The sequence below is a fragment of the Heteronotia binoei genome, chromosome 4 (assembly GCF_032191835.1).
Source record: "Heteronotia binoei isolate CCM8104 ecotype False Entrance Well chromosome 4, APGP_CSIRO_Hbin_v1, whole genome shotgun sequence".
Classification (NCBI taxonomy): domain Eukaryota; kingdom Metazoa; phylum Chordata; class Lepidosauria; order Squamata; family Gekkonidae; genus Heteronotia; species Heteronotia binoei.
The window spans coordinates 17,390,902-17,417,517 of record NC_083226.1 but is presented as its reverse complement, the minus strand read 5'-3'; the positions used below and the strand labels follow the sequence as shown (position 1 = coordinate 17,417,517).

General features: G+C 49.6%; 1 protein-coding gene across 1 annotated transcript in view; it reads right to left on the bottom strand.

The window, feature by feature from the left end:
• Nucleotides 1-26,616, bottom strand: part of SIDT1 (SID1 transmembrane family member 1) — a 126,961-nt gene that overhangs the window by 25,634 nt on the left and 74,711 nt on the right. The window contains exons 10-17 of the mRNA XM_060236850.1: nt 24,346-24,389; nt 19,954-20,025; nt 18,594-18,742; nt 16,356-16,429; nt 13,064-13,130; nt 4,977-5,050; nt 3,722-3,845; nt 1,381-1,498 (exon numbers count right to left, since the gene is read on the bottom strand). Of these exons, the coding sequence (XP_060092833.1) occupies nt 1,381-1,498; nt 3,722-3,845; nt 4,977-5,050; nt 13,064-13,130; nt 16,356-16,429; nt 18,594-18,742; nt 19,954-20,025; nt 24,346-24,389 (722 nt within the window). The remainder of the gene's footprint in view (nt 1-1,380; nt 1,499-3,721; nt 3,846-4,976; nt 5,051-13,063; nt 13,131-16,355; nt 16,430-18,593; nt 18,743-19,953; nt 20,026-24,345; nt 24,390-26,616) is intronic.

Sequence of the window (26,616 nt, the reverse complement as noted above, 5' to 3'; positions counted from 1 at the left end):
TGTAGCCGCCACCACCTCCTGTGGCAGTGAATTCCTTGTGTTGATCACCCTTTGGGTGAAGAAGTACTTCCTTTTATCCGTTCTAACCCGACTGCTCGGCAATTTCATTGAAAGTCCACATGTTCTTGTATTGTGAGAAAGAGAGAAAAGTACTTCTTTCTCTGCCTTCTCTATCCTGTGCATAATCTTGTAAACTTCTGTCATGTCACCCCCACAGTCAACGTTTCTCCAAGCTAAAGAGCCCCAAGTGTTTTAACTTTTCTTCATAAGGAAAGTGTTCCAATCCTTTAATCATTCTAGTTGCCCTTTCTGGACTTTTCCCAATGCTATAATATCTTTTTTTAGGTGCGGTGACCAGAATTGTACACAGTACTCCAAATGAGGCTGCACCGATTTATACAGGGGTGTTATGATACTGGCTGATTTGTTTTCAAATCCCTTCCTAATTATTCCCAGCATAGCACTGGCCTTTTTTATTGCAGTCGCACACTGTCTCGACATTTTCAGTGAATTATCTACCACGACCCCAAGATGGTCAGTCTCCTCCAGTTCACACCTCATCAACTTGCATTTATAGTTAGGATTTTTGGGCCCCAATGTGCATTACTTTGGCCAAACTGAACCTCATTTGCCATGCTGACACCCACTCACCCAGCCTCGACAGATCCCTTTGGAGTGCCTCACAATCCTCTCTGGCTCTCACCACCCTGAACAATTTAGTGTCATCCACAAACTTAGTCACTTCACTGCTTACTCCCAACTCCAAATCATTAATGAACAGGTTTTAAAGCGTCGGACCCAGTACTGAGCCCTGCAGTACCCCACTGCTTACCATCCTCCACTGTGAAAATTGTCCATTTATACTCACTCTGTTTCCTATTAATTAGTTACTTTTTGATCCACAAGAGGACTTGTCCTTTTACCCTGTGATTCTTACGCTTACTAAAGAGCCTTTGATGAGGAACTTTATCAAAAGCTTCCTGGAAGTCAAGGTAAACAGCATCTATTGGGTCCCCTTCGTCCACATGTTTGTTCACCCCCTCAAAGGACTCTGACAGGTTAGTGAGACAAGATCTTCCCTTACAGAACCCAAGCTGAGTCTTCCTCAGTAACGTGTGTTCATCAATGTGCCTTCTAATTCTCTCTTTAGTAACAGTCCCCACTAACTTTCTCGGTATTGAAGTCAGACTGACTGGCCTGTAGTTTCCCGGATCTCCTCTGGAACCCTTTTTAAAGATGGGGGTGACATTTGCTACCTTCCAGTCCTCAGGAACGGAGGCAGATTTCAATGAAAGATTACATATTTTTGTCAGAAGATCCACAAGTTCAACTTTGAATTCTTTCAGAACTCTTCGATGTAGGCGGAAGAGCAAACCTTACCGAACTGGAAGTTGGAGTAGTTGGGGCAGACGTGATAGCAAGCGCTGAGGACGCCTTCCATCATCAACGCAATCCCCATGGCATAGAAGAGGCCGAAGTGTTTGGGGATGCCGTATTCCTGAAAGGGAGGCAGACGGGAAGGAAGAATAGCATTCATTTATTCATTCATTCCACCCATTAGTGCTTCCGTAAAATCCCAGGGTGCCCTCGGAAGAGTCAATCAAAGCATTGCGGGCCATTAAAAACCCATCTGTCAAACTGAAACCAGCCACCAGGCCGTTGGCTTTAAGCTGAAAGTGAGAGTTGTCCTTGCAGCCCTAATTAAAAAACAAACAAACAAAGCTCTTTCACAAAGCCAGCGATCATTTGAAGGAGGCAGGCATTCTGCCAAACGCCAGCTTGCTGGTATGGCTGCTTGAAACGCTTGGCTGGGTTCTTTCGCTGCCAGCCTGGGCCAGGCGCACAGACAGAGAGCAGATCCACTGCGCCCGCCAGCAGCAATCAGGGGAAGGACACACAGCCAGGGATGGTCCTGCCACTGGGCAAACTAGGCAATTGCCTAGGGCGCCAGCCTTCTGGGGGCACCGAATTGGGCACACACCCCCCCCCCCAAATTGTTTTTAACAGACAGTCTAGGGCTGGCCCTAAGGGGAGGTTTCAGAGGTGGTTTGCCATTTCCTGCTTCTGGCCTTGGTATTCCCTAGAGGTCCAGGGCTTTTTTTGTTCAGAGAACTCTTTTGCATATTAGACCCCCACCCCGATGTAGCCAATCCTCCAAGAGCTTAGAGGGCTCTTCGTACAGGGCTTGCTGTAAGCTCCAGGAGGACTGGCTACAGCAGGGGTGTGTGGTCTAATATGCACACACTTTCACACACACTGAATAATGCCCTTTCAATCCACTTTAGGGACTGCCTGCAAGTGGGTTTTCATGTTTCGCACAGTAAAAATTCAGCCGCAAAGTGCGCTGAAAGTGGAAACTACATTATCCAGCATGTGTGAAAGACCAGCCAGTTCCAAACTACGTCTTACATTTCTTTAATGAGTCCAACTCCCAGCAGCCACACGGAAGCTCCAGGGATCTGCTTTGGAGAGGACTGTGAGAGCCTGATTCAGCTCGGGCCTGTTCTGCTCTTCTGAGTTGAAACAGCGCCCCCCGCCCCCGAGCCAGAAGGGGACTGGAGTTATTTGCCCCATTTTGGAGTGGCGACTTTAGAAAGAAAAATGCCAGGGTGCGAAGGTCAGCCCTGCCACTAGGCAAACTAGGCGACTGCGTAACGCGCCAGCCTTCTAGGAGTGCCAAATGGGGCACCCCCATGTGACTTGGTGATGTTATCAGTGCGGGGAGGGGGGGCACCAGAAGTTCGCCTTGCCTAGGGTGCCAGACAGTCTAGGGCTGGCCCTAAGGGGAGGGGCTATTTAACCCTTTCCCCTCTCTCAGATAACACACTAGCAGAGCCCCTTGCCTTTATCTATATACAGGGGTGTCAAACTCATTTGTTATGAGGGCCAGATCTGACATAAATGAGACCTTGTTGGGCCAGGCCACGTCACGTTGGGCTGGGCCATGTCGGGTCAGGCCGTGTGTATACCTATTTGAGATTAAGTAGCAGAGATATAAACTTTAAAAGCACGCAGAAAAACAAAGATTTTTTTTAAAAACTTACAACATGCTTAAAACATTAGCACTTGATGGTCTTAAAGGTGCTTTTTTGTATTTCTCCCATGGGATCCAGGGAATGGGCCAAAGGAAGCTGTGGGTCTTTTCTTTCTTTCCCAGGGGACTGGTGGGGGGGAGGAGCCTCAGCCAATAGAAGGAAGAGAAACTTGGCTCAGTTGCTCTGCTGTGCAATTGAGAAAGCCTGGGAAAATAAGCACTTAACCACTACACCAAACTGTCTCTCTTAACATAAAGTAACATAAAAATTTGCCATTTGGTTTTCAAATCCCTTTCCAGCTTTGATTAATTTAATTTGTCGCTTTTGCCCTAATGGCATGGCCCACATCGCTGAGGATGCCGTTAAAAGCGCTGCAGAGAAGGAATGAGAGGGGAGGGACTTCTATGGGTGTAGAAAGCTCTGCCTTTCTCCCCAAGGGGGGAGCCTCAGCCGATTGAGAAAACAGAGGTTTTGCTCCATAGCTCTGCTGTGCGATTGAGCAAGCCTTGCAAAGCAAGTTGACAGGGAGAAGGAGGCAGATGATAGCCAGTTGCTCGGGGGCCTGATAGGACGGCCCTGCCACTGGGCAAATTAGGCCTCCTGCCTCATGTTTGACACCCCTGATCAATAAAGCCTGACCCAGGAAAGAGCTGACCGCCGTGATCCAACCAGGGCCCATCCCATACCATCGTGTAGATGTCTTTGTTTTCCAGGCAGCGTCGATGGAGAATGTCTCGGCGCAGCACGATCAGCAGGAAGAGGAAACCCAGCAGCACATGGCCCACGTTGCTGAGGATGTTGTTGAAAGCACTGCAAAGAGGGAAGAAGAGGGGTGGGATCTCATTGAGGCATAATGCAAAAGAGTCCATTTCTCTCTCTTTCTTGAAAGAAAATATAACTTTTTAATTTTAATCTTCCAAGGAAATGCAGGATAGGGAAAAAAGGAATAGGGCCAAAGGAATAAAAGGTACGAATGCAAAAACTCCAGACAAAGGGCAACTTTGCAGACTAATGTCTGCAATCGATTGTCTTTAATATCGATTAAAATACATGTGTGTATATAAGAAAAAGATATTGGATTTCTATCCCGCCCCATACTCGGAGTCTCAGAGCGGTCACAATCTCCTTTACCTCCCCCCGCCCCCACAACAGATACTCTGTGAGGTAGGCAGGGCTGAGAGAGCTCTCACAGAGCTGCCCTTTCAAGGACACCTCTGCGAGAGCTATGGCTGACCTGAGGCCATTCCAGCAGCTGCAAGTGGAGGAGTGGGGAATCAAACCCGGTTCTCCCAGACAAGAGAGCTATGGCTGACCCGAGGCCATTCCAGCAGCTGCAAGTAGAGGAGTGGGGAATCCAATCCAGTTCTCCCAGATAAGAGTCCGCACACTTAGCCACTACACCAAACTGGCTGTCTTACAATAAAGTAACATAAAAATTTGCCAATTGGTTTTCAAATCCCTTTCCAGATTTGATTACTTTAATTTGTTGCTTTTGCCCTAATGACATGGCCCACATTGCTGAGGATGCTGTTAAAAGCGCTGCAGAGAAGGAATGAGAGGGGAGGGACTTCTATGGGTGTATAATACCATGGGCTCCACCCTCCAAGGCAGCCATTTCTCCAGGGGAACTGATCTCGGCAGTCTGGAGATGAGTTGTCACTCCAGGAGATTGCCAGACCCCATCTAGAAGTTGGCAAAACTACGCCGGACTCTCATGACGGTGTTGCACTACCATTGTGATAATCCTGTCATCTGTGCAAAAAAAAAAGATCCCATTGCCTTTATTAAGAAGCCAAAGCAGAACTCCCAAACGCAGCATGGGCTCTCATTTACGGCTCTGCATGAAGAATGAGAGAGTGCCTCGCTTTCTACGCACCCTCCACCTAGCTTCCAAAGAATGGAGAACAACCATAAACCTCACATGACGCTCCCCACGCTTACCTCAGGACCCCCAAGGGGTGAGCGCAAAGGAAGTTATAATAGCAGATGTCCTGATTCCCTGTGACGTTCACCACCTAGAAAGAGAGGGGCACAGAGTGGCACAAGCGAAGGTTACTTCGAATTGTTTCTATGGCAGCTCAGTTATGATGGCCAGTGGAAAGGCAGAGCAGGGTCGTGGTGAAAACAAATGTAAAAGAAAAACCACAGGCGGATGTCAGGTCTATCCAAGTTGCTGCACAATCTACCAGCATTCCACCGGCTACAACCATCCCTCGGACGGGAAATTCATGATCTGAAAGTCAGTGACTCTTGGCTTTCACTGCTCTCCTCTTGGCTTAATCAAGCGATTCCTTTTTCACAGAAGGAACAACAATCATAAAATAACCTTTTTCCTGAGGATAGCCTGAATCACGCAAAGCACTGCACGAGCTCTCGGGTGCTACCAGACCCGTTTGTCAAGGACTCTGTCCTTTCATCCAGGGTTCCACAGAAGAAGAAGAACTGCGGGTTTATACCCCGCCCTTCTCCCTGAATCAGAGACTCAGAGCGGCTTACAATCTCCTATGTCTTCTCCCCCCACAACAGACACCCTGTGAGGTGGGTGAGGCTGAGAGGGCTCTCACAGCAGCTGCCCTTTCAAGGACAGCGTCTCAGAACAGCCTACAATCTCCTTTCCCTTCCTCCCCCACAACGGACACCCTGTGAGGTGGGTGGGGCTGAGAGGGCTCTCACAGCAGCTGCCCTTTCAAGGACAGAGTCCCAGAATGGCCTACAATCTCCTTTACCTTCCTCCCCCACAACAGACACCATGTGAGGCGGGTGGGGCCGAGAGGGCTCTCACAGCAGCTGCCCTTCAAGGACAGAGTCTCAGAACAGCCTACAATCTCCTTTACCTTCCTCCCCCACAACAGACACCATGTGAGGTGGGTGGGGCCAAGAGGGCTCTCACAGCAGCTGCCCTTCAAGGACAGAGTCTCAGAACAGCCTACAATCTCCTTTACCTTCCTCCCCCACAACAGACACCCTGTGAGGTCGGTGGGGCTGGAGAGGGCTCTCACAGCAGCTGCCCTTTCAAGGACAGAGTCTCAGAATGCCCAACAATCTCCTTTACCTTCCTCCCCCACAACAGACACCATGTGAGGCAGGTGGGGCCAAGAGGGCTCTCACAGCAGGTGCCCTTCAAGGACAGAGTCTCAGAACAGCCTACAATCTCCTTTACCTTCCTCCCCCACAACAGACACCCTGTGAGGTGGGTGGGGCCAAGAGGGCTCTCACAGCAGCTGCCCTTCAAGGACAGAGTCTCAGAACAGCCTACAATCTCCTTTACCTTCCTCCCCCACAACAGACACCCTGTGAGGTGGGTGGGTCCGAGAGGGCTCTCACAGCAGCTGCCCTTTCAAGGACAGAGTCTCAGATCGGCCTACAATCTCCTTCACCTTCCTCCCTCACAACAGACACCCTGTGAGGCGGGTGGGGACGAGAGGGCTCTCACAGCAGCTGCCCTTTCAAGGACAGAGTCTCAGATCGGCCTACAATCTCCGTCACCTTCCTCCCCCACAACAGACACCCTGTGAGGCTGGTGGGGACGAGAGGGCTCTCACAGCAGCTGCCCTTTCAAGGACAGAGTCTCAGAATGGCCTACAATCTCCTTTACCTTCCTCCCCCACAACAGACACCATGTGAGGCGGGTGGGGCCAAGAGGGCTCTCACAGCAGCTGCCCTTTCAAGGACAGAGTCTCAGATCGGCCTACAATCTCCTTCACCTTCCTCCCTCACAACAGACACCCTGTGAGGCGGGTGGGGACGAGAGGGCTCTCACAGCAGCTGCCCTTTCAAGGACAGAGTCTCAGATCGGCCTACAATCTCCGTCACCTTCCTCCCCCACAACAGACACCCTGTGAGGCTGGTGGGGACGAGAGGGCTCTCACAGCAGCTGCCCTTTCAAGGACAGAGTCTCAGAATGGCCTACAATCTCCTTTACCTTCCTCCCCCACAACAGACACCATGTGAGGCGGGTGGGGCCAAGAGGGCTCTCACAGCAGCTGCCCTTCAAGGACACAATCTCAGAACAGCCTACAATCTTCTTTACCTTCCTCCCCCACAACAGACACCCTGTGAGGTAGGTGGGGCCGAGAGGGCTCTCACAGCAGCTGCCCTTTCAAGGACAGAGTCTCAGATCGGCCCACAATCTCCTTCACCTTCCTCCCTCACAACAGACACCCTGTGAGGCGGGTGGGGACAAGAGGGCTCTCACAGCAGCTGCCCTTTCAAGGACAGAGTCTCAGAATGGCCTACAATCTCTTTCACCTTCCTCCCCCACAACAGACACCCTGTGAGGTGGATGGTGCTGAGAGAGCTCTGACAGAACCTGCCCTTTCAAGGACAACTCCTACGAGAGCTATGGCTGACCCAAGGCCATTCCAGCAGGTGCAAGTGGAGGAGTGGGGAATCAAACCCGGTTCTCCCAGATAAGAGTCTGCACACTTAACCACTACACCAGACTGGCTCTCAGAACTCGAAACCTTGGGCAGTGCTTCGTGTCATTCAGGCCATAACCTCAGTTAAAAAGGTTATTCCATGATTTTTGTTTCTTTTTCAGGATTTTGTGTGGGCTGACCTGATGGTTTACAATTTTCTCCTTTGTCTGTAGACTAGCAGAAAGAATTTTTCCCCCCCTCTTAGCACTTTGCTCTTATTAGCCCCAATCTGGCCCCACTAGCATCATTCTCACAGAGCAGAAAGGAATGGAGATGGGTCACTGGTGTAGTCTAATGCTTGATTCTTTCTTTAGAAGGGAAACAGGGTACTATAGTATGTGAGAAGAGTAAAGCAGCCTTCTTGGTGCGGACACAACCCTTGAAAGATGGGGCATGTTTGATTTCTGACCCAGATAATACAATTCTGCTGCGACAGACAATTATTCTGAATCATTCTGATGTTCAATTCTGAGACGTCTTCTACTAGGGGGGTGGGGTGGGAACCCTGAATCTGAATTCGCAAATTCCTGAGGAGAGAGAAAGAATGCCCCTACAGAGAAACTCTTCTGTAAGCTGCTCGTGGCGTTTAAGGATCACAGAGGGCACATTCAGGTGCACATATAAATGAGCATTTCAAATACATTGATCAATGAAAACAAGAGGATGCACAAACATCATCCTCTTTCAGATGCGCATCGATTTAGGAACGTAAGAAGAGCCCTGCTGGATCAGACCAGTCTAGTCCAGCCTCCTGTCTCACACGGTAGCCAACCAGTTCCTCTGGACAGCCAGCAATAGGGCATAGAAGCTGAGGCCTACATATGAAGAGCCTGCTGGATCAGACCGGGGTCCATCTATTCCAGCCTCCTGTCTCACACAGTGGCCAACCAGTTCCTCTGGACAGCCAGCAATAGGGCAAAGAAACTGAGGCCTACATATGAAGAGCCTGCTGGATCAGACCGGGGTCCATCTATTCCAGCCTCCTGTCTCACACAGTGGCCAACCAGTTCCTCTGGACAGCCAGCAATAGGGCATAGAAGCTGAGGCCTACATATGAAGAGCCTGCTGGATCAGACCGGGGTCCATCTATTCCAGCCTCCTGTCTCACACAGTGGCCAACCAGTTCCTCTGGACAGCCAGCAATAGGGCATAGAAGCTGAGGCCTACATATGAAGAGCCTGCTGGATCAGACCGGGGTCCATCTATTCCAGCCTCCTGTCTCACACAGTGGCCAACCAGTTCCTCTGGACAGCCAGCAATAGGGCATAGAAGCTGAGGCCTACATATGAAGAGCCTGCTGGATCAGACCGGGGTCCATCTATTCCAGCCTCCTGTCTCACACAGTGGCCAACCAGTTCCTCTGGACAGCCAGCAATAGGGCATAGAAGCTGAGGCCTACATATGAAGAGCCTGCTGGATCAGACCGGGGTCCATCTATTCCAGCCTCCTGTCTCACACAGTGGCCAACCAGTTCCTCTGGACAGCCAGCAATAGGGCATAGAAGCTGAGGCCTACATATGAAGAGCCTGCTGGATCAGACCGGGGTCCATCTATTCCAGCCTCCTGTCTCACACAGTGGCCAACCAGTTCCTCTGGACAGCCAACAATAGGGCATAGAAGCTGAGGCCTACATATGAAGAGCCTGCTGGATCAGACCGGGGTCCATCTATTCCAGCCTCCTGTCTCACACAGTGGCCAACCAGTTCCTCTGAACAGCCAGCAATAGGGCAAAGAAACTGAGGCCTACATATGAAGAGCCTGCTGGATCAGACCGGGGTCCATCTATTCCAGCCTCCTGTCTCACACAGTGGCCAACCAGTTCCTCTGGACAGCCAGCAATAGGGCATAGAAGCTGAGGCCTACATAAGAAGAGCCTGCTGGATCAGACCGGGGTCCATCTATTCCAGCCTCCTGTCTCACACAGTGGCCAACCAGTTCCTCTGGACAGCCAGCAATAGGGCATAGAAGCTGAGGCCTACATATGAAGAGCCTGCTGGATCAGACCGGGGTCCATCTATTCCAGCCTCCTGTCTCACACAGTAGCCAACCAGTTCCTCTGGACAGCCAGCAATAGGGCATAGAAGCTGAGGCCTACATATGAAGAGCCTGCTGGATCAGACCGGGGTCCATCTATTCCAGCCTCCTGTCTCACACAGTGGCCAACCAGTTCCTCTGGACAGCCAGCAATAGGGCATAGAAGCTGAGGCCTACATATGAAGAGCCTGCTGGATCAGACCGGGGTCCATCTATTCCAGCCTCCTGTCTCACACAGTGGCCAACCAGTTCCTCTGGACAGCCAACAATAGGGCATAAAGCTGAGGCCTACATATGAAGAGCCTGCTGGATCAGACCGGGGTCCATCTATTCCAGCCTCCTGTCTCACACAGTAGCCAACCAGATCCTCTGGACTGCCAACAACAGGGCATAGAAGCTGAGGCCTACATAAGAAGAGCCTGCTGGATCAGACCGGGTTCCATCTATTCCAGCCTCCTGTCTCACACAGTGGCCAACCAGTTCCTCTGGACAGCCAGCAATAGGGCATAGAAGCTGAGACCTACATATGAAGAGCCTGCTGGATCAGACCGGGGTCCATCTATTCCAGCCTCCTGTCTCACACAGTGGCCAACCAGTTCCTCTGGACAGCCAGCAATAGGGCATAGAAGCTGAGGCCTACATATGAAGAGCCTGCTGGATCAGACCGGGGTCCATCTATTCCAGCCTCCTGTCTCACACAGTGGCCAACCAGTTCCTCTGGACAGCCAGCAATAGGGCATAGAAGCTGAGGCCTACATATGAAGAGCCTGCTGGATCAGACCGGGGTCCATCTATTCCAGCCTCCTGTCTCACACAGTAGCCAACCAGTTCCTCTGGACAGCCAGCAATAGGGCATAGAAGCTGAGGCCTACATATGAAGAGCCTGCTGGATCAGACCGGGGTCCATCTATTCCAGCCTCCTGTCTCACACAGTGGCCAACCAGTTCCTCTGGACAGCCAGCAATAGGGCATAGAAGCTGAGGCCTACATATGAAGAGCCTGCTGGATCAGACCGGGGTCCATCTATTCCAGCCTCCTGTCTCACACAGTGGCCAACAAGTTCCTCTGGACAGCCAACAATAGGGCATAGAAGCTGAGGCCTACATATGAAGAGCCTGCTGGATCAGACCGGGGTCCATCTATTCCAGCCTCCTGTCTCACACAGTAGCCAACCAGATCCTCTGGACTGCCAACAATAGGGCATAGAAGCTGAGGCCTACATAAAAAGAGCCTGCTGGATCAGACCGGGGTCCATCTATTCCAGCCTCCTGTCTCACACAGTGGCCAACCAGTTCCTCTGGACAGTCAGCAATAGGGCATAGAAGCTGAGGCCTACATATGAAGAGCCTGCTGGATCAGACAGGGGTCCATCTATTCCAGCCTCCTGTCTCACACAGTGGCCAACCAGTTCCTCTGGACAGCCAGCAATAGGGCATAGAAGCTGAGGCCTACATATGAAGAGCCTGCTGGATCAGACCGGGGTCCATCTATTCCAGCCTCCTGTCTCACACAGTGGCCAACCAGTTCCTCTGGACAGCCAGCAATAGGGCATAGAAGCTGAGGCCTACATATGAAGAGCCTGCTGGATCAGACCGGGGTCCATCTATTCCAGCCTCCTGTCTCACACAGTGGCCAACCAGTTCCTCTGGACAGCCAGCAATAGGGCATAGAAGCTGAGGCCTACATATGAAGAGCCTGCTGGATCAGACCAGGGTCCATCTATTCCAGCCTCCTGTCTCACACAGTGGCCAACCAGATCCTCTGGACAGCCAACAATAGGGCATAGAAGCTGAGGCCTACATATGAAGAGCCTGCTGGATCAGACTGGGGTCCATCTATTCCAGCCTCCTGTCTCACACAATGGCCAACCAGTTCCTCTGGACAGCCAACAATAGGGCATAGAAGCTGAGGCCTAAATATGAAGAGCCTGCTGGATCAGACCGGGGTCCATCTATTCCAGCCTCCTGTCTCACACAGTAGCCAACCAGATCCTCTGGACTGCCAACAATAGGGCATAGAAGCTGAGGCCGACATAAGAAGAGCCTGCTGGATCAGACCGGGGTCCATCTATTCCAGCCTCCTGTCTCACACAGTGGCCAACCAGTTCCTCTGGACAGTCAGCAATAGGGCATAGAAGCTGAGGCCTACATATGAAGAGCCTGCTGGATCAGACCGGGGTCCATCTATTCCAGCCTCCTGTCTCACACAGTGGCCAACCAGTTCCTCTGGACAGCCAGCAATAGGGCATAGAAGCTGAGGCCTACATATGAAGAGCCTGCTGGATCAGACCGGGGTCCATCTATTCCAGCCTCCTGTCTCACACAGTGGCCAACCAGTTCCTCTGGACAGCCAGCAATAGGGCATAGAAGCTGAGGCCTACATATGAAGAGCCTGCTGGATCAGACCGGGGTCCATCTATTCCAGCCTCCTGTCTCACACAGTAGCCAACCAGTTCCTCTGGACAGCCAGCAATAGGGCATAGAAGCTGAGGCCTACATATGAAGAGCCTGCTGGATCAGACCGGGGTCCATCTATTCCAGCCTCCTGTCTCACACAGTGGCCAACCAGTTCCTCTGGACAGCCAGCAATAGGGCATAGAAGCTGAGGCCTACATATGAAGAGCCTGCTGGATCAGACCGGGGTCCATCTATTCCAGCCTCCTGTCTCACACAGTGGCCAACCAGATCCTCTGGACAGCCAGCAACAGGGCACAGAGGCTGAGGTCCGCATAAGAACATCAGAAGAGCCCAGCTGGACCAGACCAGTGAGGGTCCATCTAGTCCAGCATCCTGTCTCACACAGTGGTCAAGCAGTTCCTCTGGATGGCCAACAACCGGGCACAGAAGTCAAGGCTTTCTCCTGATGTGACCTCCTGGCTCTGGGATTCAGAGGTTGAATGCTTCTAAATGTGAAGGTTCCCCTCAGTCTCCATGGCTAGTAGCCGTTGACCAGATCTACCCTCCAGGAATCTATCTAATCTCTTTTTAAAGCTGTTTGTTCCTGTGGCCGTCCCTATATCCTCTGGCAGCAAATCCCATGTTTTAATCACTCTCTGTGTAGATTCCTTTTGTCCGTCCTCAATCTACTGTCTGTCAGCTTCACTGGATGCCCTCCAGTTCCAGTATTTTGCGAGTAGAAAAAAATTCACTTTGTCAACCCTCTCCACCCCCTGCCTAATTTTATAAACCTCTCTTATACCCCCCGCTCATTTAGTCGTCTCTTTTTCTGCACTGAGAAGTCCCTGATTTATGCCTGCGGTTCCTAAAAAGAAAGGAAATCCGAAACGTTCTGGTTTGCTACGGACCATGGAGTAAAAAAAAAAAAAAGGAGAAAACTGAAAAAATAAAGATTCTGCACATTCCCACCTGAACAGAGCAATAGCGCAAATACAGAAATTTGGGGGATCAGGTAGCGTCGCTGGCATTTTGATGCTCTTTGAGTTTTGCTATACGGTTAGGTGAAACTCTCTCCCCGCTTCTTTCTAATGCAATGGAGAAAGGAGGAGCTTCACAATGGAAAACCAAAACAGAAGAGGAACTGACTCGTTCACGGAAAGGGAGAAAGGCAGTAACTCACTGTCTGGTACGTGATCACCAGCTGGACCACCGGCAGGGCGTAGAAGACAGCGATGGTGATGATGTTCCTGCAAGGCCGGGAGACCGTTAAGAGGATTAGTTGTTTGGGAGAAGAACATTACTTCGCCTTTAGAGGGCGCTAGTCTTCTTACTGAAATGCACTTAGAAAAACAGAACTCTCCTGCGGATGCAGGGAAAGGCAGTGGCGAGCAGCACATGAGCACAAGTATTATAAATCAAACTTATCCATCTATGCAGATAGAGCCAGGTGGGCAGCCGTGTTGGTCTGAAGCAGCAGAACAATGCAGGATAGAAATGTCTACAAGTTGGAGAACTGACAGGGTGTTGATACATTTATACCATAGAGGGATAATGCAGGAGTCAAGTAGCAACTTTGAGGACCAACGAACTTTTATTCAGAATGCAGGCTTTCACGTGCATGCAGACTTCTCCAGACGAAAGCTTCCATTCTGAATAAAAGTTTGTTGGTCCTAAAGGTGCGACTTGACTCCTGCATTATCCCTCGATGGTATAAACGTATCAACACCCTGTCAGTTCTCCAACTTGTAGACATTTCTATCCGTCTCTCCGTTGTCCGAGGAAGAGCGTTTCCCGCTTTGAGGCTAAACCAAGATTTGGCAATGAAAGTAACACAAAGCAATGTGTCTGTTCACCAACAGAGGGGAGAGGTGAAAAGAAGCCAGGGCATTGACAAAGAAAGTAACCAAAATGGTACCTCCCATTTTCTTTCTGGAGTCCTCTCCCTCCCCCACAAAAGACACCACTGATAAGAAATTTAAGATATTTTTGCCCGGACGGAGCAGCTTCCAAGCCTCCTGCCCAAGCCTCCTGTATTTATTTCCCTCAAACTCCCTACGTTTACCTCAAGCCCAAATGTAGGCCTTTGTTGATGGTCCTCATGTAACTTCCCTCACATAACTTATCCCACTCAACACTTGGGCTGCATAACTGAATTCACTCGCTCAAACACACATATGCACAAGCACCACCCAACCGCAAATTCATAATGGTCTCCTTGTCCACCTCTCCAAAAAACAACCAGGCTCCAGTAGGTGTTGACCCCTGCCTCTCTCTCTCTCTCTCTCTTTCTCTCTCTCTCTCTCTCACACACACACACAGAAATATGTGAAGAGAAACTGATTCAACTGCCAATTTGTCAACACCGTGTTCATCACAAGTCTCCCCTTGGTTACGCAGTTTGAAACCATCCCGCCCCCTCGAAAACTATTTTGAGGTGTTCAACAGTTCACAGATGGTGTAAAGGCCTCCACAGTTCTAGTTTCGAGTTTGCCAACTGCGTGGCTAGGGATACAGAGCTGCAGCAGTGTGATTATATGTCACAGTTTATTCTGTGGGGCCAGTGTGGTGCAGTCATCAAAAATGTGGACTAGAAAAGCCAGTGAGGTATAGCGGTTAAAATGTCAGTCTAAGATCTGGGAAACCTAGGTTTGAATCCCCACTTTGTCGTGGAAACTTGCTGGCTGACGTTGAGCCAGTTACGCACTTTCAGCCTAACTCATGTAAGTAGCTTGGTGCCATAATAAACTCTCTTTCTTTTCAGCTTAACCCACCTCACAGGGTTGTTGTGAGAATAAAACAGAGAAGAGGAGAACAATGTAAGTCGCTTAGGGTCCCAATTAAGGGAGAAAGGTGGGTTATAAATATAAATTGGGAGATGCACATTCCAGTCTCTACTCTGCCATGAAGCATGCTGGGTAACCTGAGATTGACACTCCAACAGCGCTGCTTCTTGCACTACGCTGGGTCTGGGGGCTGCATCCTGTCTCAGATGTAGCAGAACCATGCATGAGTTGCGTGTTCTCAAATCTGGCAAACGTTGTGCCTGATTAGGATGAGAACCATGGAGAAGAGGGTTTTGTCTTTCTCCTGTTCCATTTCCCCAACTTAAAACAGTCCCAGTGCGTGCTATTTGGGCAAATCCACATGTGCTCTGGGATACTTGGAGGTTACCCCAGCAGTCGTAACGGCACCCCCTGGAATGATTTCAGACTGGCAAAATGGAGCAAGGAATGGGTGGGGGAGGCTCCACGTGCTTCAAGGTCCTGATGCTAACTGGGCACCACATGCACAGAAAAAGAGTAGAACCCACCACTCATGTGCGATTGTGTCATCTGACACAGAGGTGGCGACCCCTGACCCCATTCTGTGCCCTCCATAATGTGTGAAGAAGCCATTCGCCCAAGCTTGTGAGGACAAAAATGGGGAGGGGGACACAATGCTGCCTTGAACTCACCGAGGAAGGGCAGGGCAGGATAAAAATGGCTAAATTGCCTTTGTTGTTAATAAATTGACGTTATTGTTAATGTCTAAGATATTAGACATTAATAGAGGCAGGGTTTTTTTAAATTGAGACCGATCCCTCACTAGAAGTTGCTCCACCCCCAGGCTTCTGCTTTCTCCGGCACAACCAATCAGTTCCCCGCCGGTTCCCACATGGGCACATGATGATCTGCGGTTCCCTCCAATTTCCCTTGCGGTTTCTTGCTCTTGTTTTTTTGAGAGCAAGAAACCCGCGGGGGAAATTGGAGGGAGCCGCAGAGCAAAAGGAGTCCGTGCAGCAACTGGTGGGGAATTGGTTGCTTGAGTCAGGGGAAAGCAGAAGCCCGAGGGCAAAGCAACTGCTACCGCTAGGCAAACTCGGCGACTGCCTAGGGCGCTGGCCTTTTGGGAGCGCCAAACTGAGCACCCCCCCCCCATATGACTCGGTGATGTTATCAGTTAGCTTTGTCTAGGGTGCCAGGCAATCTAGAGCTGGCCCTGGGGATTACATGGAGAAATATTATTATGTGATCAATATTATGTGTTAAGTAGAGATTGTGTGCTCGGGTTGTCCTTATGTGAAATTTTTAAAAAGTCATGTCAATCTTAGATGCTCCTATTATCGTTATGAGGTTTCTTTCCATCCTCGGAGATTTGGTCAAATGGCAGTAGGTGCCAAGTTAAACAATTCCTGGCACTGTGCATTAACTGTCACTGTAGGATTGGATTCCAATTTTAGAAGTGGCTCAGCCCCAGCTGAATCTCAGTGAACACCGGACTCTTCCAGCCAAGGCGGGTCATTCGCTATTTGAGTTGGCTGCTTGCTGCGTGAGACTGGCTTCTGAGAAACGGCGCTTTCCTTGCACTCAAAACGGCAAATGCTGAACTGTGGTGGCCACAACTACAGTGAGTCTCTTGAAGAGCGAGATATAAGCAAGGCAGCGTTTTCAGAACAGACTGAGCTTAGCCTGAGATGGCTGTCGAATACTTACCAGAAGTAGATTTTATACTTTTTGCTGACAATTCTCCGGTCTTTCCTGGATAAATCTGAGAGATAAAGGAAGACCTAGAAAGAAAGAAAGAAAGGAAGGAAGGAAGGCAGAAAGAGATGGATGGTGGGGTGGTCCAGTTTGCAGTGCTTTGAAGGGACTGGAAATGGTCTTGCAAAAAGCCTAAGACAGGGAAGAGCACCAGGAACGTGTTAGCTGAGAAGTCCCTCATCTCATTCTCCAAGACAAGGCTCTTTTTCTGGGGAACGCACTATTAGCTACAGCGTATTGTTGGAACTCTCTGTCTGGGGCAGTGATGCTCTGTATTCTTGGTGCTTGGAAGGGGGCACAGTGGGAGGGCTTCTAGTGTCCCAGCCCCACTGGTGGACCTCTTGATGGTACTTGGTTTTTTTGGACCCTGTGCGACACAGAATGTTGGAAAGGATGGGCCATTGGCCTGATCCAACATGGCTTCTCTTATGTTCTCATGCCTGGGGCAGTGATGCTTTGTATTCTGGATGCTGTGGGGGGGCATAGTGGAAGGGCTTCTAGTGTCCTGACCCACTGATGGACCGCCTGATGGCACCTGGGTTTTTTGGTCACTGTGTGACACAGAGTGTTGGTCTGGATGGGCCAGTGGCCTGATCCAACATGGCTTCTTTTATGTTCTTCTGTGACACAGAGTGTTGGACTGGATGGGTCATTGGCCTGATCCAACATGGCTTCTCTTATGTTCTTATGTGATACAGAGTGTTGGACTGGATGGGCCGTTGGCCTGATCCAACATGGCTTCTCTTATGTTCTTCTGTGACACAGAATGTTGGACCGGATGGGCCATTGGCCTGATCCAACATGGCTTCTCTTATGTTCTTATGTGACACAGAGTGTTGGACTGGGTGGGCCATTGGCCTGATCCAACATGGCATCTCTTATGTTTTGAGCAGGAACGCACAGGAACACAGTACCAGCTGGCTTGGCATCGGGGGTGTGGTCTAACATGCAAATGAGTTCCTGCTAGGCTTCTTTTTTAAAAAAAACAAAAAAGCCCAGTGTGAAACAGCAGTGACATCAGGGAGTGTGGCCTAATATGCAATTTAGTTCCTGCTGGGCTTGTTTCTACAACAAAAGCCCTGTATCAGGCAGCCTTCCATTGGTTATCCCACCACTCACGGGGGCCCATTGGCCGTTGCCCAGAGCATGGGCCTTTCTGTCACGGTTCCCGCTATGTGGAAGAGGCTTCCCAGGAGGTGAGCGGCCCCCTCCACAGGGACCTTCAGGAGGCACTGAAGGGGGGTCTGAACGGCAGGCGTCTTCTGAGGAGGTTTTGAATGGCAGGTGTCTTTGAAGAGGGAAGGAGGAATGTGGGGAGGGGGGGGGGGGTTGCGATTTTATTTTTTGCTTTCCCCTGAAAATGTTTCCTTGACTGTTATTGCAAGCCGCTTTGAGCCATGACGAAAGGCAGGTTATAAACGTCTGAATAAACAAAGAGAACGGTTTACAGCCCAGCTCACTGGAGGCCTGGCTGGAATCAAAAGGGTTTCAGTTGGTGCCTGAAAGCCACTAGGCAGAATATTAGGGTTGCCAAGTCCAATTCAAGAAATATCTGGGGACACTGGGGGTGGAGCCAGGAGCAAGGGTGGGACAAGCATGATTGAACTCCAAAGTGAGTTCTGGCCCTCACATTTAAAGGGACCCCCGCACACCTTTTAAATGCCTTCCCTCTATTGGAAATAATGGATGGGGTAGCTTTTTTGGGGGGGGGCTCACAGAATTGGATCCCCTGGTATAATGTTTTTGGAACTTGGTGGGTATTTTGAGGAGAGGTATCGGATGCTATGCTGCAAATTTGGCACATCTGCCTCAAGGGAACAGCCCTCCAGAGCCCCAGATACCCACAGATCAATTCTCCATTATACCCTATGGGAATAGGTCTCCATAGGGAATAACGGGGAGCCCAGCAGACATATTCCACACACACCCTTGCTTTCTGATGATCCTGAAGCAGGGGGAGGGCCTCCAAACCGAGGGATTCCCTGCCCGCACCTGGGGACTGGCAAACCCACAGAATACCAAGTAAGATTCTTCAGCCAAGGGTGTGCCTGAAGGGCGTCCATGAGGATGATTCTGGATGCTGCAAGCCATGAAAAGGATCTTAGACTACTCCAAAGTACGGGGGAGTGGAGGAGGGCGGTACACAAGACAAGCCGTTCTTGCTACATGTGACCTGCGAGTGGATTGTACCTTTGTGCGGATGACGTTCTTATCGCTTTCAATTTCAGGCATGGTGTCAAAGTCGCTTTCCTCTTCCACAGAGCTGTCCGTGTCGGAGCCGCAAGTGGTTTTGTGGCCCAACGGAGACAGCGGCTGGCCTCCGCTGGAGCTTGACTCATCTGGAAAGGAGGTCAGGGATATTCAGGGGTCATTTTGTGGAAAAAGAAGTGCCAGAGCTCATTAGCCCAACTCATTTGCATATGCCACACCCCCAACATCACCGGAAGGTGTACTAAATTATATCAGCTCAGCATCTACCTTCAAATGCTTCTTGAATTATATAAAACTTTACTCCCATCATACTTTTTAAATGATTTTCTCCTAGTAATGTGACATCACCCCATGGGTCAATAGCAACTCGCTGCTTGCACAGGGGACTACCTTTATCTTTTTATGTGGCCACAGTGGCATGATGACAATTTCCATCTGTCTACTTGATACGTTTTGGTTGTTTCCCCATTTTCTGGGGGAAAATATTAGAAAGTTTGTCAAATTTTAGAGTTCAGCAAAATTCTCACAGGGGGTTTGAACAATGGAGCCCGGAAAAAAGTATTTGGGGGGTGGGGTGGGGGTAAGAAAGAAAGAACACAATAAAATTTAGAGGTTCTGGAGCTCTGCTCCTGTGAGCTCCTGCCCCAAATGAGGCCTGGGGATATTTGAACTACAACCTGAATTGGGAGAAGAAATTACTGGCTCCTTGCCTGGAAGTGAAGTCCGGACAATCACATCTGTTGGGCCTGGGGGGGGGGGGCGGTATTTCTGAGAGGTCAGTGTGGAGCAGCTGAATAGCAGGCTGCTACAGCTCTCCTCAGGGTAGCTGGCCCTCCTGTTAATAATGTGTGAATAGGTGCTTGATGAACATCACACCCATACAGGTTATCATTAGAGCTGGCCTCTCAGACGTGCTCAGCCCACATGACCGAACTCTATGTGAAGATTCAATTCACTATCTCATGGGTGGCCAACGGTAGCCCTCCAGATGTTTTTTGCCTACAACTTCCATCAGGATGGGAGTTGTAGGCAAAAAACATCTGAAGAGCTACCGTTGGACACCCCTGCACTATCTCTTTCTCTGGTTTTAAAACTGGCACCGAAATTCGAAGGAAATGGATAAATCCACTTCACACACTTTAACACGCCTTCTGTATAGCAAGTCAGTCATCTTGTGCACGCCATCATGAGGCAGAAAATTTTCCCACCCTTTTCTTGGCCTCTCTTCAGTCCTCCTCTGGCTGTCTCCTGCAAGCAGCAGCTCTCAAACATGAACGTGTTAGATCAGTTCCAGCCACACAGCTCTGTCTGCCAGGGTCTCTGGGGTTCTGTACTGTACCTATAGCTCCATAGCTGCTTCCCTCGGCGGTGCTGACGGTGATCGGCTGAGAAGACGTCGCTGCCCCGGACCCTGCCATGGAAAACAGAGGAATGTTTGTCTTCTCATTTCCATCAGACTGCTTCAAAGGTCATTCCCCTGCCTACACACAGTGCAACAGACTACCTAACCTGAGGGGCCTGAGGACAGAGAAAACCTGCCATTTTTCAGACAGAGCATTAGAGAAGGAGGAAGGCACCGTTTCCCTCCTATCCTCTAGCTCAGCAGTCCTCAGTCTTTTCAAGATTGTGTGCATTTAGAATTCTGACAGAACACTGAGGGCACAGCCAGCTGCAATATGGTTGCCAAAGCTTACCTAGTTTCACTGTACAATAGGGGTGCCTTTCTGAAAGTGGTGCCTTTTCGCTGGGGCACCTCTGAGGCCGGGGGGGGAGGCATTGCTATAATAGGTCCCTAAAAGAACTGGGATCCAATGACGTCATAGGGAGGAGCCAGTGACATCATAGGGAGGGGCCTCCATTATCACTACCTATGGAGGTGGGGCCATGGAGATTTAGGGAGAAGCCTCCCAGAAATTTAGCAGGAACTCCCCCTAACAATGCCCCTGGGCTGGGCCAAACCCAGGAAAAAGTGGGAGTTGGCCAGCGGTTATAGTGGTATCTCAGCAGTCTCCTGCTGTGTTCTGTTTTTGAAATTCACTTGGAGAACGAAGTCACTTTAAGATCAGCAAACGTACATATCGTGTCCATAGGAAAAACGAATGGTCGCAAATTTGACAGTAAAAGGCAACACGGAAAAGCCTTTAGGGGAACTTTTTAAAATGTTTCCCTGGCTGTTCATTTACTTTCATTTGGTAAATGCATGGCTGGAGTCTCTGAGATAGGGCAAAACAGAAAAGAGTTGCTGTGCATTCAAAGCAACTGTGCAATAAAACGGCTACTCAAGAGGTCCCCATTGAGTGTCCTGGAAGGCTCAAGTGTTCTCCTACAGGCTTCTCAGTCTTGTGACTCTTGATGTCAGACTTGTGCCTATTGTGACTGGGGATCTGAAAGACTTTTTCTGCCTTTGAAGATCGTTATCCTTCCTTCTTGGAAATCTAAAATGGACTGGAAAACCTTTTCATACGCTCAAAGGAGTTTGTCACTATGCCTGACAGCGGTTGCCTGGGAAGGCCTGAGCCCCTTAGCCCCCAAGTCCTCTACTGGCTGCCTGGAGGGGGCTCAGTCCCCCCTGGAAAATCCAGAGGGGGCTCGAACCCCTGAGCCCGCCCACCCTGTAGTTTACTAGGGAGCTGTGGATGGGGAGCATGAGTGTTCCAGACGTTCCCTGGGTGCCCGTGGCCCGTCCCTCTTCTAAGAGCCATCAGGAAGCTCCTGGGCACTCTATTTCCGGCTAGCTCTTTGGGGTGTCTTTATGCCACCCTGAGCTGGCCGTCTGTGGTCAGCCATTGTGTGGTTCTTGAAGCCCTCACTGCCCCATCAGTCAGCTTGGAGAAGGCATATGTCTCTTTAAATCCCTTCTCCACGCCAAGCCAACCGATGGCTTGGAGAATGTAAAGTTGCTTTCTTTCCGCCTCTCCCTCCCTCACCCTCTTTGCCTGCCCTCCCTCCATTGTGGCTCTCAGTCGTTTATTCTATGCGGTTCTTACGTTAAGCAAGTTTGGCCACCCCTGGGCAAGAGGAAAGAGACGGGGAAGGGGGAAACGGGTACATTCAGGTGTTTTTCTGAGGAATGGAAACAAAGCACAAAGGAGGCATTTGCTTGACAGTTGAGGAATTCCTCGACTGCTCCACTCCAAACTGAAGAAAGGAGACGATGGGTGCTCAAAACCCTCCACCTCTCCACAGAGAGCTGCAGGGTCCAGAGAACAAGCCCTTGTCTTCAGGCTCCAATTTCACATCTTTCTCATGGTACACATGATGAACAGGGCCACAAGGTTTTATGTGTCAGTAGCTGGGCCTCAGACGGCTTATGCCAGGGGTGTCAAACTCATGAGGGCCGGATATGACATAAATTAGACCTTGTTGGGCTGGGCCATGCCAGGTTGGACCAAGCCACGTTGGGCTGGGCCATGTGTGTATATCTATTTAAGATTAGGTAGCAAACTTTATAAAGGATACAGACAAACAAATATATTTTTTTAAAAACTTAAAACATGCTTAAAGCATTAGCGCTCGTTAGTCTTAAAGGTGCTTTCTTTGTATTTCTCCCATGGGATCCAGGGAACTGGGCAAAGGAAGCTCTGGCTCTTTCCTTCCTTCCCCAGGGAACCAGGAGGAAGAGGAGCCTCAGCCAATAGAAGGAAGAGAGGCTTGGCTCAGTAGCGCTGCTGTGCAATTGAGAGAGTCTGGCAAAACAAGCTCTCCCTCCTCCCTCCAGGGGAGGAGTCTCAGCCAATGGAGAAAACAGAGGTTATGCTCAGTAGCTCCTGTGCAACTGAGCAAGCCTTGCATAGCAAACTGTTTTGCAAGATATAGGGAGAACGAAGCAGATGACAGCCAGTTGCCTGGAGGCCTGATTCAGCCCCCATGCTCGCTTATGCGATCAGGCAGGAACACAGTCATGCTTTGGAACAGAAGCTGGAAGGCAGAGAACCCGCTGAAGCGTTCCACAGCTGGATCTCCTAGCTATTTCAGACCTACTTCCTCAACACCTGGGGCACGGCATGAGTCACTCTTGACCAGCCAGCAGGCCACGTCGCTGCTGTTTGCTTAGCAAGGTGTGATAGAACAAAACTGGTTTCTTCCTCACTGTCAGAAGATGGAGGGAAACAAAAGAGGTTGCTTAGCAACCACTCCCGAGGGAAGGGCTATATCCGCCAGGCTTGCTATGGCCCTGAAGAGACAGCAGCCAAGGTGGCAGCAGTACTCTAAAATATGGGGCGGGGGGAGATTATGGGCATCTTTCAAATACAGGGCCATCTGCCCTGTTTTGTTGTTCAAGCATAGACTTGAGAAAGGTCAGAGTTTTGTTTATTCATCACAGGCAGTGAGGGTCTTCCTGGTTTTGGCAGGCTGTTGGACCCAGGAAGTCTCTCCCAGAATTCTGCGTTATTAGCCTAGCGCAGGGGTGTCGAACTCATTTGTTATGAGGGCCAGATTTGACATAAATGAGACCTTGTCCGGCCAAGCCATGTGTATCATAAAATGTAATGCCAGGTAGCGGACATATAAACTTTTTAAAGGGCACGGACACACAAAGATTTTTTTTTTGCATAAAATAAAACATGCTTAAAACATTAGCCCGCTTGCAATATTTTGTTTTACGGTCTCTGATAAATGTCGCCTCTTGCTATGAATTATTGCATCAAAAACTGCAGACAATGTCTGTGCGGTACCAGTCTTGAATAGGTGCTGTTCAGGGGTGCACATCTGTAAGTTGCAAACCTACTTTTGATTCATTGACATTCATTGCAGACATCTCATGGTCAAGGCTTTGAGCCTAAGACCCAGAGGAACATGAAGCGGCTGGGCATTGTGAGCTTTTGTACAGAAGTTGCTTCACGTACTAGTCAAGAACATGTGAAGGCACGATGGCACAGACTGAGGGCTATGTGCTTGTCTACAGAACTATAATTTCCCCCAGAAAAATGACTACAGCTAAAAAAAAAATAAAACTTCCCCCCCAAAAAACAATTACAAAAACAGAGAGACAGCCATGTACAGTAGTCAGTGTCAGCCTACTATCTGGGAAGTCTAAATTCAAGACCCCCAGTCAAAGGAAAATGTGAAAGATAAAATAAGGAAAATTTGTTGGGTAAACCTGGGGTGGAACACACTCCCAGCCTAATGCTGATATTTCTCTTCTAAATCGTTCACATGCTTTCCTATTGAGAAAGACCGGAGGGCATAAGTACAGTGAAAAAGAGGAGGGGAACCCAGTTACAAGCCCAACAAAACTCTCTCTCTCTCGCTCTCTCTCTGAAGCAAGGCAAAAAGCTCATACCTTCACTAAAATGTTGCTAGTCTTAAAAGCATTCTTTGTAGCTCTCCTGAAGGTGGAGACTGGGCAAAGGAAACTCTGGCTCTTTCTTTCCTTCCCCAGGGCAGGAGGAGGGGGAGAAGCCTCAGCCTTTCATTAGAAGGAAGAGAGGCTTGTCTCAGTAGCTCTGCAGAGTGATTAATTGAGCCTGGCAAACTTAATCGATCAGCAGAGCTATAGAGCCAAGCTCCCACATTGGCTGAGGCTGCTTCTCCCTCCCTCCTCCTCTCTTTGGGAAAAGGGAGTGGGGAGAGGGAAAGGCTGCTTTGCTGCTCTGGCTTATCCAGGGCGACCGAAAAAAGCAGGCAAGAAAAAATGAAGCAGATGACAGCCAATTGCTGGAGGGCCTGATTGGAGCCTTCTGTGGGGCTGATCTGGCCCGTGGGCATAGTGCATCAGAATCACAGTTACCGTCATCAGGACTGGCACCTCTGCTGGAACTCTTCCTCCGGCTCCTAAAATCAATCACAAACAAGGCTAAGGACCCATGAAAGATACTGAGCTCTCACCAGGCTCTGAATAAAAAGGGTTGCTGCCCACTTACGCTTTAAAACAGGGGTGTCAAACTCATTTGTTATGAGGGCCAGATCTGACATAACTGTGACCTTGTTGGGCCAGGCCTTGTGTGTCATCAAATGTAATGCCAGGTCAGGGGGATATAAACTTTATAAAGGACACACACTCAGCCTAATCCACCTCACTAGCTTGTTGAGCCTCAGCCAACAGAAGGAAGAGAGGCTTGGCCCTCTGCTGTGCAACTGAGAGAGCCTGGCCCCACTTCCTCCCCAAGGGAGGAGTTTTGCTCTGTTGCTCCCGTGCAATTAAGCAAGCCTGGCAAAGCAAGCTGTGATGCAAAAGGAAACAAGAGAGAGAGAGAAGGAAACAGACAACAGTGAGTTGCTCGGGGGCCTGATAGGAGCCCTCCGGGGGCCTGAACCGGCCTCCGGGCCACATGTTTGACACCCCTGCTTTAAAAAGTAGAATCAGGCCGAGTCACACTTTACCAAGTCCAGGTGGCACAAATGTGGACACCAAGAGGACTGTGGGTCAGACATGCACCTGGAGTTCCATGCTGGGAATTCCACTCCAAGGCTGAATTGGAAGGGCGGGGTTGGGCAGTCACACACTAAATAATGCACTTTCAATTCACTTTCAAGGCACCTTCTAACTGGATTTCACTGTGTGAAAAGGCAAAATCAACTTCCAAACAGTTTCTTAAGTGGACCGAAACGATTAGTGTGTGTGACTGCACCCTGGATCAGGCCCACAGCATGCAAGCAGAAGGAGCTTCAACCACACTCTTTTCCCAATCTAAAATTACCTCGGAGGACCACCATTGGACCCACTGGGGAAACTTACACATAGCCAATTAAACAAATCAGACCATTAAATTAATCCAGAGTTTGCATTGATATCCAACATATAGAAAGAAAAATATTACATATACGTTTCCTTGATGGGGAACTAAGAGCTCGCCAGGGGTGGTTTTGGGTTGGGAACACAGTACAGAGGCAGTGGGAAGAGGGGGCAGACTAAAGCTCCTTCTTACATACTGTGGTCCTGATTCGCATCAAGCCTACGCACACCTGGGAACTGAGTTCCTGACTGGGAACTCCCAGAACATAGCTGTCCAAGGTTCAGGTGAGGAATACATAGATTTTGTAATGTGCAAATCAAGACCTCTAGGAGAATAACTTTGAACTGGATTCACAGAATCTAGCCATGCCCAGGTATAGCACAGTCTAGGCAGAACCAGGGGTAGGATGCTAAAGGCACACCCTAATTTCCACCTTCCTCAGGGTGGAGGAAACCAGAAGTATGCTTTTGAGGCTTGGCACCTTACATACTCCAGGAACACTAATTTTATTTATAAATATAACATTGGCTGTGAAAATCTGTATCATCCTGGAGAGGTAATGAAGCAACAGTTTTTACAAAAGCTTCTTTTTCTCCATTCAGAAGAGTGCCAAACCCAATGAGACTGATTTTGTTCTCTTCTCTAGACTGACTCCAGGAAACGAAGACTGAGGCAAAGGCCTCTCTTCAGAAAACGAAGACTGGGGTAAAGGCCTCACTTCAGCAAATGGAATCACTTCAGCAAATGGAGACTGAGGCAAAGGCCTCATTTCAGCAAATGGAAGAACTTCAGTAAATAGTGACTGAGGCAAAGGCCTGTCTTCAGCAAATGGAGACTGAGGCAAAGGCCTCACTTCAGCAAATGGAAGCTCTTCAGCAAATGGGGACTGAAGCCAAGGTCTCACTTCAACATATGGTGACTGAGGCAAAGGCCTCACTTCAACAAATGGAAGCATTTCAGCAGATGGAGACTGAGGCAAAGGCCTCATTTCAGCAACTGGAAGCATTTCAGCAAATGAAAAATGAGGCAAAGGCCTCACTTCAGCAAATGGAAGCATTTCAGCAAATGAAAAATGAGGCAAAGGCCTCATTTCAGCAACTGGAAGCATTTCAGCAAATGAAAAATGAGGCAAAGGCCTCACTTCAGCAAATGGAAGCATTTCAGCAAATGAAGAATGAGGCAATGGCCTCACTTCAGCAAATTGAAGCATTTCAGCAAATGGAGACTGAGGCAAAGGCCTCACCTCAGCAAATGGAAGCATTTCAGCAAATGGAGACTGAGGCAAAGGCCTCACTTCAGCAAATGAAAGAACTTCAGTAAATAGT